This window comes from Macaca nemestrina, chromosome 6 (genome assembly GCF_043159975.1).
Source record: "Macaca nemestrina isolate mMacNem1 chromosome 6, mMacNem.hap1, whole genome shotgun sequence".
Classification (NCBI taxonomy): Eukaryota; Metazoa; Chordata; class Mammalia; order Primates; family Cercopithecidae; genus Macaca; species Macaca nemestrina.
The window spans coordinates 148,397,919-148,410,188 of NC_092130.1; the positions used below are offsets into that span (position 1 = coordinate 148,397,919).

Sequence of the window (12,270 nt, forward strand, 5' to 3'; positions counted from 1 at the left end):
TCTTTTTTTGAGACAAGGTCTCACTGTGTTGCCCAGGCTGGAGTACAATGGTGCAATTTCAGCTCACTGCAGCTTCAACCTCCCGGACTTAAGCAATTCTCCCACCTCAGACCCCTGAGTAGCTAGGATGACAGGCAAGCCACCATGCCTGGCTAATTTTTGTATTTTTTAGTAGACAGAGTGTCACTGTGATGCCCAGGCTGGTCTCAAACTCCTGGACTCAAGAGATCTGCCTGCAATAGCCTCCCAAAGTACTGGATTACAGGTGTGAGACAACACAACCAGCCTGAGATTTTTTTTCTTAATCTTAAAATATCTTTGATTCTCCCTCTTGGAATAGTCATCACTTAATCTCTGTAGGCAGTTTTTTCCCTCTGGCTGCTTATAAGAGTGTTTCTTTATCTTTCATGTTTATGGTTTCATTTAGATATATCTTAGTGTGAATTCTCGTTTGCTAGGGTTTCTTGGGGCTCCTGAATCTGAACATTGTTATCTTTCATTAATTTTAGGGAATCTCTGACATTCTTTTTCTATATTCTCTCCTAGTCTTTCTCTCCATTTGTAATTCCAATTAGATGTAAGTTACCACTTTTTATTTTATCTTGCAAGTATTTTAGCCTCTTCAATATTTTTCATCTCTTCCTCTCTTTCTGCATTCTGGGTAACTTTTACAGATAATTTTCTCATTCACCAGTTTATTGCCAGCCATGTTTAATTAGTTATGCAATAACCTTTCTGAGTTTCTGACTATAATTTGTCAGTTGATTTAGTTTTAGAAGTTCATTTGGTTGTTTTTGACCCATCCATCTTGTTCCTTAGTCTGAGTTTTGACAATCTCTTTTACTTCAAGTGTGCTTACATTTTGTATCCAGTAATTCTAATGCCTGTGGTCTTAAAAAATTTTTTTTAATTCTGTAAATTTTTGCTTATAGTAGTGTATTTCGCTTGGGTTTTATCGTGATTTTTTTTTTTTTTTTTTTTTGAAATAGGGTCTCGTTCTGTCACCTAGGCTACATCCCAGTCAGCATCACCCAGGCTACACCACCCATGATTGCAGTGGTGCAGTCGTGGCTCACTGCAGCCTCAACCTCCTGGGCTCAAGCAGTTCTCCTGCCTCAGCCTTCAGGACCCCACCATACCTGGCTAATTAAGACCAAAAAAAATTTTTTTTAAAGGCAGGGCCTCCCTTTATTGACTAGCCTAGTGTCAAACTCCTGGCCTCAAGCGATTCTCCCCCTTTGACCTCCCAAAATGCCAGGGTTACAAGCATGAGCTACTGCGCCCGGCCTCTTAGGATTTTTTCGATTGAGGTTTCCTGTTTGTTGGGATGTTATTTGCAGCATTTGCAGAATAATATGTATTTTGTGCCACCTGGAAGCACTGTTAGCCTAGAGTTACACAGGTTGAGTATTTTCGGGTTAGACTTGCTCAGCGGGTAAGTGTAATGCAAATATTCCAAAATCAGAAACGTCTGGTCCCATGCATTTCAGATAGTAGATAGTCAGTCTGAATTAAACTAACTTCTTGGTTGGGAATTTGCCTGGTCAGATAATGTAAATTCTAGAGCCCAAACCTAGGGAAAGACTGTCTTGTACCTAAGAACTGTCAGGAAAGTCTTTTCTCTTCTTTACCCATGCCTGGCTAATTTTTGTATTTTTTAGTAGAGACAGGGTTTTACCGTGTCTTGTGCCTAAGAACTGTCAGGAAAGTCTTTTCTGTTCCTTACCCAGAGCCAAGACTGAGCTAGGAAAAAGTTTCCTTACAGTTCTCTCTTAAAGATGGAAGAAGAGCACAATGGCTCAAGCCTGTAATCCCAGCAATTTGGGAGGCCGAAGCAGGCGGATCACAAGGTCAGGAGATCGAGACAGTCCTGACTAACACGATGAAACCCCATGTCTACTAAAAATATAAAAAAATTAGCTGGGCGTGGTGGAGGGTCCCAGCTACTCAGGAGGCTGAGGCAGGAGAATGGCGTGAACCCGGGAGGCGGAGCTTGCAGTGAGCTGAGATTGTGACACTGGACTCCAGCCTGGGTGACAGAGCAAGACTTCGTCTCAAAAAAAAAAAAAGATGGAAGAAGACTTTTTTCTAATTCACTTACTGTGGTGGTTCGTTTGGGAGCCCCAAAGTTCTAAACTGTTGCTTCCCCAATTCTTCCATGTCTCTGCTGACACAGAAAGTGATATTTGTACGGTAGCTTGCTGTACAAACTGAGATTGGAGCCTTGGATAAGGGATATTGCAGCTGCAGGCAACAGAATCGGGGCCTCCCTCAGGTCACTCATGCACTGTGCATTCTCCCTGAGAACTAACACCAACATCTGGTGGGAATCTTTGCTTTTGTACTACTCAGAGTGTGGTAGGCAGAGTGATGCTGCTCTGTGACTTCTCTTGTTACTGCCTCATAAAAGGTATTTGTAGGATAATGTAAGTCAACCAATTGCTAAACATACTGTAATTGTTTGTTTTGAGACAGAGTCTCCCTCTTCACTCAGGTTGAAGTGTAGTGGTGCAGTCACAGCTCACTGAAGTCTCGAACTCCTCCTAGGCTCAAGTGATCCTCCTGTCTCAGCCTGTTGAGTAGCTGGGACTATAGGCATGTACCTACATGGTAGGCTAATTTCTTTTTTTTGAGACAGAATCTCGCTCTGTCGCCCAGGCTGGAGTGCAGTGGCGCGATCTTGGCTCACTGCAACCTTTGCCTCCTGGGTTCAAGCGATTCTCCTGCCTCAGCACCCCGAGTAGCCGGGACTACAGGCATGTGCCACCATGCCTGGCTAATTTTTGTATTTTTAGTGGAGACAGGGTTTCACCATGTTGGCCAGACTGGTCTCGAACTCCTGACTTCTGGTGATCAGCCCACCTTGGCCTCCCACAGTGCTGGGATTATAGGTATGAACCACTGCACTTGGCCACACAGAGGTTTTTAATTTTGATGTAGTCTCATTTGTCTATTTTAAATTTTTTGCCTGTGCTTTTGGTGTCACATCCAATAAATCATTGCCAAATTTAATGTCATGAAGCTTTTTCCCCTGTGTTTTCTACTGAGTTGTATTGTATAGTTTTAGCTTTTACATTTAGATCTTTCATCCATTTTGAGTTAGTTTTTGTATATTTTGTGAGGTGAAGCTCCAGCTTTTTTCCTTTTCATGTGGATATCCAGTTTCCTAACACCATTTGTTGAGAAGACAACTCATTGAATGGTCTTGGCATCCTTGTCAAAAATTATTTGACTGTATATGCAAGGCTGTATATCTGGGTCCTCTGTTATATTTCATTGGTCTATATGTCTGTATGTCAGTACCACACTGTTTTGATTATTATAGTTTGAAATTAGCGAGTGTGAGACTTCCAACTTTGTTCTAATATTTTAAGGTTGTTTTGGCTATTAGGGGTCTCCTGAGATTCCACAGGAATTTTAGGATAGATTTCTTTTCTGGCAAAAAAAAAAAAAATCACTGGGATTTTTATAGGAATTGCATTGAATCTTTAGATCACTTTGGGTAGTATTAACATCTTAACAGTAGTTTGCCTTCTAATCCATAAACATGGGATGTCTTTCCATTTATTTGTGTCTTTAAATCTTTCAGCAGTGTTTTGTAGTTTTTAATATACACATTTTTCAACTCCTTGGCTAGGTTTATTCATAAGGTTTTTTGTTTTGTTTTGTTTTGTTCATTTTTCTTTTCTTTTCCTTGTTTTGTTTTGGTTTTTTTTTTGGGGGGGGGGGGGTTTGTTTGTTTTTTGAGACAGAGTCTTGCTGTGTTGCCCAGACTGGCATGATCACAGCCAGCTGCAGCCCTGACCTCCTGGGCTCAAGTAATCCTCCCATCTCAGCCACCCAAGTAGCTGGGACTACATGCACGTGTCGTCATGCCCTACTAATTTTTTTTTGTATTTTTTGTACAGATGAGGTCTCACTATATTGTCCTCCCACCATAGCCTCCGAAAGTGCTAGGATTACAGGCGTGAGCCAGCCACAGTGCCTGGCCCAAGTTTTTTATTCTTTTTGATGCTATTGTAAGTGGAATTGTTTTCTTAATTGCCTGTGTATTGTTAACGTATAGGAATGCAACTGATTTTTGTATCCTATAACTTTGCTTATTTCATTTATTAGTTCTAACAGTTTTTTGTGGAGTGTTTAGTGTTGTCCATGTATAAAATGATGTCGTTTGTGAACAAATGGCTTGATCTTTTCAATTAGGATGCCCTTTTTTTTTTTGAAAGAGTGTTTCTTTGTTGTCCAAGCTGGAGTGCAGTGGCACAATCTCAGCTCACTGCAACCTCTGCCCCCTCGGTTTTTAAGCAGTTCTCATGCTTCAGCCTCCCAAGTAGCTGGGGCTACAGGTACATGCCAGCATATGTGGCTAATTTATTGTATTTTTATTAGAGACGGGGTTTCATTGAGTTGGCCAGGCTGGTCTCGAACTCCTGGACTGAAGTGATCCACCTGCCTTGGCCTCCCAAAGCGCCGTGATTACAGGCATGAGCCACCAGCACCTGGCCTAATTTGGATGCCTTTTGTTTTTCCTGCCTTATTGTTTTGGCTGGAACTTAAGTACTATGTTGAATAGAAGCAGTAAAAGCATGCAGCTTTGTCTTCTTCCTGATCTTAGAGGGAAAGCTTTCAGTGTGTCATCACTGAGTGTGAGGTTAGCTATGGGCTTTTCATAGTTTTTATTATATTGAGGTTACTTCCTTCAGTTCCTAGTTGGTTGAAGTTTTTTTGTTTGTTTGTTTTTAATCGTAAAAGGATGTTGACTCTTGTCAAGTGCTATTGAGATGATACTTGGGTTTTGTCCTTCATTTTATTAATGTGTACTACATTGATTTATATGTTGAACTTGTCACCATATTTTAAACTGTTCAAGAAAACAAGTGTTGTAGGGAGTGGATGTGATGGATAAGAGCACATACACACTGGGGCCACACTGCTTAGGTTCTGGCTTTTGCTCTGCCACTTACTAGTGGTTTCATGATATCTTGGGTTTAGATTAAATAATTTTCTGCTAGGTTTCTATTAATTATAAACCTTACTTTGCTGTAATTAGTAGTTTTTATCAATGAATTAAGCAATTTCATTTTCCTGTTGCAGGATAGAAACTTTTTGTGTAAAGGGATAATAAATAGATATCAAGAAAATGAATGGTGAATAACCATTATAGACTCCAGGTTAATGGTCTGCATCATGGAATGAAGATTCTCAAACTTTTGGGTTTCAGGATTCCTATAGCACTTCTAATTATTCAGAACCCCAGAGTTTTTGTTTATTTGGGTTATATCGATATTTACTGTATTAGAATTAGGCTTGGCGCAGTGGCTCACGCCTGTAATCCCAGCACTTTGGGAAGCCGAGGCGGGTGGATCACCTGAGGTCAGGAATTTGAGACCAGCCTGGCCAATGTGATGAAATCTGTCTCTACTAAAAATACAAAAATTAGCCAGAAGGTGGCAGCTGCCTGTAATCCCAGTTACTCAGGTGGCTGAGGCAGGGAGCACTGCTTGAACCCAGGAGGCGAAGGTTGCAGTGAGCTGAGATTGTGCCACTGCACTCCAGCCTGGGCAACAGAGTGAGATTCTGACTCAAAAAGAAAGAATAAAACTATTATACATTAAACAAAAATATGCTTATGAAAAATTAGTTTCAAAAACAGATGAGAGGCATTGTTTTACATTTTTACAAATCTTTTTAATGTGTTAAATTAAGAATATTGATTCTAAAAATTTGCTTTTGCATTCAGACTGTTGCAGTAAATTATATACGAAGGCAGCGTCGCTTCACACCAGTGTATAATTAAAAAGAGAACAACCTTGTGTGGACCTCCTGAAAGAGTCTCAGGAACCCTTAGGGGGGTCCCTGGATCACATTGAAAACCACTGTTGTATACAAGTTAAAAACTCTGACTTTCAAAGCATTCTGGTTTTATTTCTTTTGGTACTAACCTCCACATCACTGAATAGTATTCCTCTTTTGCTATTTTGTAATTTATCAACTTTATGCATATATTTTTATTTCCTACAATCACAGTTTAGGACTACATTGCATATGCTCTCTTCTCATTTCTTCTCTTCCCAAATTCAGACTATGTCTGTTAATTTAGACAGTATACTCCATTTCTAGTTCCATCAAAGCTAGACAGTATATCAGTACTCTGTACTTTTTAATAATTCTTGAAACTCTTGTGCTTCACTTCTCTTTCCCTACTTCACTCCCCAACTTAATGTATACTCTTATTTGTGATAACGTTTACATTATGTTCTATAATCATAGTTTATCTTCTCTAATTTAGATTGATTCTAAAACTTTACAGCAAAAAGTTTTATCAGTAGTAGTTATTGTGGAGCCTAGTACCATTCTATGATTATGATTTCTAATGTGTTCCATTTTACAATCCTATACCGCTTATTATAAAATCTTCCTAGGCTCAAGTTCAAATGGATTTTTTCCTTTTTTTCATACCATACTGATTACTTAACTATAAAGGCTTTTATTGGGATCATGTCTTTCTTGAGCAGTTTACATTTCCTGAATTCATTCATTACCTTTTTTTTCTTAATCATGTTGTCATTTATTAAAATTTGTCTTAGCCGGGCGAGGTGGCGGGCGCCTGTAGTCCCAGCTACTCGGGAGGCTGAGGCCAGAGAATGGCGTGAACCCGGGAGGCGGAGCTTGCAGTGAGCTGAGATCCGGCCACTGCACTCCTGCCTGGGCGACAGAGCGAGACTCCGTCTTAAAAAAAAAAAAAGAAAAATTTTGTCTAGGCTCCCTGTCTACTGGCTCTGTGCCCAGTCCCCTGTTTTTCTGGATATCTTTCTCTGAGAGGCTTCTGTCATTCCTCTAATTCCAGTCTATACTCACTGCTCTCTGGGCCTGCTGCCACAGCTGCTGACCTAGGCTTTCATCTTTTTGCAGGATCCCGTGTTTTCTTGGTTTACTTTTTGTTTTAGATGGGATACATCTTCAGGTAGCTTGCTAAGAAAAGATGTTATAGTAGGTAAACTCCTTCCATCCTTGAATGGTTAAAAAAATCTTTATTCTGCCTCCATAGTTTGGCTGGGTACAAAATTCTACATTAGTAATCATTTTCCCTTGAATTTTGAAGATAATACCTTGTCTTCTAGCTCTAGTGTTACCAGTAAGAAGTCTAATTTTCATTTAGTTGCTGGTGCCCAGTTTTTCCCTCTCTGGAGACAGGATATTTTTGTCTTGAAAAGTAAAATACTATGTCTCTAGGTTTAGTTTTTTCACTCTGTTTTGCTCTCTGTGAGCTTTTTGAATTTGAAAACATGGTTCCCCTCAGGAGTGGGAAATTTTATTTCTTAATTTTTTTGATCTGTTTTTTCTTTTCTATCATTCCTTCAGGCTGGACATTGGGCCTCCTAGACTTATCCTTTCTTTTACATTTTTCATATATTTATCTTGTCAATTTCCCAACTTTATCTTCTCTTCTAGGTAGTATAAAGTTCTTGTTTTATAGATACAAATTTGAGTTTTCGAAAATTCTCATCTGTTGCCTTCATGTGTTCATTTCCCACATGGTCATTGTTGCTTGTTTTGGCAGTTTATAATAGGCTTTCTTCAGATATGTGGTGATTTGTGTTGTCTGTTGATTTTTAAAAACTTTTTTTAAATTTAAAAAAAATTTTTTGAGACAGGGGTCTCACTCTGTTGTCCAGGCTGGAGTGCATTGGTGTGATCTCAGCTCACTGCAACCTCTGCCTCCTGGGCTTAAGTGATCCTCCTGCCTCAGCCACCCAAATACCTGGGACTACAGATGCATGCCACCACACGCAGCTGATTTTTGTATTTTTTGTAGAGATGGAGTCTCAAACTGTGTTGCCAAGTCTGGTCTCAAACTCTAGATCCAGCCTTTTTGGCCTCCCAGAGTGCTGGGATTACAGGTATTCCGTGGCCAACTTGACTGTTATTTTTTTAAGCAATAAGATTGCCTGGAAGTCTTGGAAGTCTTATTTTTTGTAGTGAGTCCCTGGCTCACTGTTTTGTTTGTTTGTTTGTTTGTTTGTTTGTAAATAGGTAAGGAGCTGGCCATTTCTTGAGTAAGAATGTAGGGTGTGTGTACTCTGTAATAATTGCTTTACATACTTTGTTTTCCTGTTTCTCCTCAGGGAAAGTACTCTTCCATTTATATCTGACGCTTGAAGTGTTTCTTGGCTTCTTTTTCTTTTTCTTTTCTTTTTTCTTTTTTTTTTTTTTTTTTTTTTTGAGACAGGTTGTACTCTGTCATCCAGGCTAGAGTGCAGAGGCACAATCATGGTTTACTGCAGCCTCAACCTCCTCTGCTCAAGTGATCCTCCCACCTCAGCCTTCTGACTAGCTAGGACTACAGGCACACACTACCATGTGTGGCTAATTTTTAAAAAATTTTCTGTAGAGATGGGGTCTTTCTACATTGCCCAGGCTGGTCTCAAACTCCTGACTTCAAGCAGTCCTCCTGCCTTGGCCTCCCAAAGTGCTGGGATTACAGGTGTCAGCTACCGTGCTCAGCCTTTCTCATGCTTTTGGTAGAAGATAAGGTTCCAGTCCAGATAATGAGTAGGGACCTGGCTATACAGAGCAGAGTTAGACAATGCCAGAGATGTGTAAATAGCAATTGCTAAATCCACTGGCATCTTTTTCATATGGTTCCTGGGACTGGTGACTGTATAATTTATTGTTCAAACTGAGACACATAGGAGAGTGAAAAGTGCTAAAAGTAATAATTCCACCAGCAGTAGGCATTAACCAGAACATACAGTCATTCCTTCTTGAGTCTATGGACATTTAGGGTGAGGATCAGAGGCAGTATAAGAAATTGCCTGCCTGCCTAGTTGACTCAACATTCGCATCCTATTCCCACCTGCTTTTTGTCTAATAGGACATGTTTTGGAGACAGATACTAAATAAGGAGCAGTGGGATGAATAGAAAGTCTTTTATATAACCAAAATTACTCTTGAGTGGTATAGTCTGGATGTATTTAATCTTATCCTATTAGTAAATGTTAAATACACGTTTCACAGACCTGTTGTATTTAAAAAAATTTTTTTTTCAGTTCTAGGAATTTGAAAAAGTGTGACATGTTACTGTCATTTTCATACGGATACGGAGTTGTTCCTAGAAAATGTTATTCCCAAACAAGTTTTTCACTGTTTTAATGTAAACTTTTCTTTTCCTGTCATATTGGCATATATGTAGAAAGTGTTAGTTTTATATCAAAATATGGAAACCTCATCCAGATAGAAATTATACGAGTTTCTTTGGACTCTGTTCTAAGTTTTTTTGTTTTTTGTTTTTTGTTTTCTTTTTCATATTGGACTGAAATCTGCCACCCTGTAACTTCCAACTATTGGTTCTAGTTCTGTTCTCTGGAGCAGCATGGAGTAAGTGTCTTCTATTAGAAGGCATCTATCACCTTTTCTAGACTGAATTTCTCCAGGTGTCCTCCCCTTTTTATATGAAGTTAAAATCCATATTTCTGACCTTCACATTGATTCCCTTTGGAATCTTCTAATCTAATATAAACATCCTAGTTTATCAGTGTTTTCCATAATACAGTTAAAATATAGCCCCAAATTTTAATTCTATACTGTATTTCTATGGCACTATGCACACCAGTGCAGAATACCTTGCACTGTAGCCCGTTAATCAGAGACTGAGTTAATTAGTGTAGCTTCAACATTTTTTTTTCTTTTTCTTAGCTATTCTCAGTTGTCGGCTCATGCTAAAATGTGGTCAGCTAAAACCTACCAGCTAAATAACTGTTGGGGCTGTCCTTTTTCTAGTAGGTGTTTCTGCCTTAGTAATATAGCTTTATCAAGTGGAATTGAGTGTATTATTCAGAAAACCTAGAACAAGAAATACACTTTTATATGTTAACGTCTGTAGGCCTTTGGTTTTAGTGATACAGGCTTTCAATTTAAAAGTTAAAATAAACATATTGCTCTAAGAACTTTAGCTAGAAATTCATTTGATTGCTGTTTTGGAAAATGTTTTTGTCTTTGAGGTTTAAATGGTTTTAATTGCAAAGCATCTGACTTATGTCTTCTTTTACAAAGCATGCTATTATATTTTTAGAAGTAACTTTGTATAATGAAATGCTCCCTGTAAGCTGGAACATGTATCTAAAATAATAGATATTCCATTGTAGGTTTTGTACCCTAGAACAGGACTTCTCAACCCTCAACACTATTGACATACTTTAAATAACTCTTTGTTATGCACGGCTGTCCTGTGCATTGTAGGATGTGTAACAGTATCCCTGGCCTCTATCCACTAGATGCCAGTAGCTCACATATCACCACTACCTCTGCAGTTTGATCATCCAGAATATATGCAGATATGGCCATACGTCCCCTGGGGGGAAAATTCCCCCAGTTGAATACCACTGTCCTAAAGCAACAGAAGTATTTTTTTAAACAGCTAGTCAGTAGTTTCTACCTTAAATTTCTTCTGTAATTGGGCTAGAATAGAATATTTTTCTTACAGTTTCTTTGTAGAGATTTGTAAAACTACAACATAATAAAGAACTTTACATGTAACGAACACCGAAGTTCCTAATTTGGTCAGTTTTTTCTTTTCTTCCTATTACTGTTTTTTATTCTAGTTTTTAATTCCTATTAATGTGATACAATCTATGATCTGAAATGTGTGACTATATAATGTATTGAGATTAAAGAATGAAAATTACAGAACAGTAATAAATATGATATTGAATAGGAAGTTTATTGAGTTCAAATACTTGACCTTTTGTGGTCCAAGATTAAATTACTTAAAAATGTGCTTTTTATTTCAGTTGATAAATAGCTTTTAATTGAAGTTGATTAACTCCTGGATATTAAAATTGTATTATATTTATTCTTGTACTCCACAATGTAGCCAGCAGCCAGCTTCGGGTGTAGCCTATTCTCATCCAACTACAGTTGCTAGCTACACTGTCCATCAGGCTCCAGTAGCTGCTCACACAGTTACTGCCGCCTATGCACCAGCAGCCGCCACAGTTGCAGTTGCCAGGCCTGCTCCAGTAGCTGTTGCAGCTGCTGCAACAGCTGCTGCTTATGGAGGCTACCCCACTGCACACACAGCAACTGACTACGGTTATACTCAGAGACAACAAGAAGCACCACCACCACCACCCCCAGCTACTACACAAAACTACCAGGTAAGAAAACTACTAGTTTTGGTAGCCTTATCGTGCGGGTTTCTTTGTCCTCAGTGTATAATGTAATGCCCTAGCCATTGCTTCTCAAACTCGGGGCTTCCAAAATACGCATGTACTGATAGAGAAAAGTAAATGAGTATTCCTTGGTAGTTTGGGGACATACCAACCATTAAGATTCCTTGCTGACCTGGCGCGGTGGCTCACACCTATAATCCCAGTACTTTGGGAGGCTGAGGCGGGCGGATCATCTGAGGTGAAGAGTTCAAGACCGGCGTGTCCAACATGACAAAACCCCATCTCTACTAAAAATACAAAAATTAGCCAGGTGCAGTGGTGCACACCTATAGTCCCAGCTACTCGGGAGACCGCAGCACGAGAATCGCTTGAATCCAGGAGGCAGAGGATACAGTGAGCCAAGATCATGCCATTGTATTCCAGCCTGGGCGACAGAGCAAGACCCTGTCTCAAGAAAAAAATATATATATTCCTGGCAATGAGCTTTGTATTAATAATCCTTCTTCCCACCCCCCGTCTATTTGACTCTATTATTTATAGCTGTCTGTTAAAAACTTTTACATTAATTGCTAATTAAATATTTCATAGTTTACCCCACGTTTGTTTGTTTGTTACTGTTTTAACTGAAGACATAGAAAAGATTCCCTTGTTTGTATTAGGGCATTATTCATCTGGAACACAGGTATGTCTCCTATTTTGAGAATATTTTGAGAACAGGACAAACATATTACATAGTTTCTTCTTGAAACTTAGCAAAGGTGGAAATTCTGTCCCCTTTACATTTATCCTGTAAAGATGTTCTTTTTTAATACACATTATAACAAAAATTGATCATGCTCTTATTCATCCAGTTGCCTCTTATTCAGTCTTATAGGAATTCTACATTCTCTTTATTATGTTTGAAAACAGTACTAGATTACTACTTGCTTTAATCTGTTTTTTTGCTTGTTTGCTTTCAGGATCTGTTTTTTAAACTTTGGTCTTTCTGAACTTTCCCTGGTTTTGCTATATTCTTTCTAAAGCATAGGAATTTATGCAGTAAAAAAAAAAAATTGAAATGTAAATCAACCATATTAGTATTTGCTATTAATTTTAGGCA

General features: G+C 38.9%; 1 protein-coding gene across 3 annotated transcripts in view; it reads left to right on the top strand.

Annotated features, from left to right (window-relative positions):
• The window catches only part of LOC105473024 (zinc finger RNA binding protein), an 88,149-nt gene that overhangs the window by 14,189 nt on the left and 61,690 nt on the right, over positions 1-12,270 (top strand). For all 3 annotated transcript variants that reach the window (XR_011625097.1, XM_011726588.3, XM_071099055.1), the window contains exon 3: positions 10,874-11,156. Coding sequence is in view for 2 of the 3 variants with exons in the window: in XM_011726588.3 (XP_011724890.1) it covers positions 10,874-11,156 (283 nt within the window). In the remaining variant the exon portion in view is untranslated. The remainder of the gene's footprint in view (positions 1-10,873; positions 11,157-12,270) is intronic.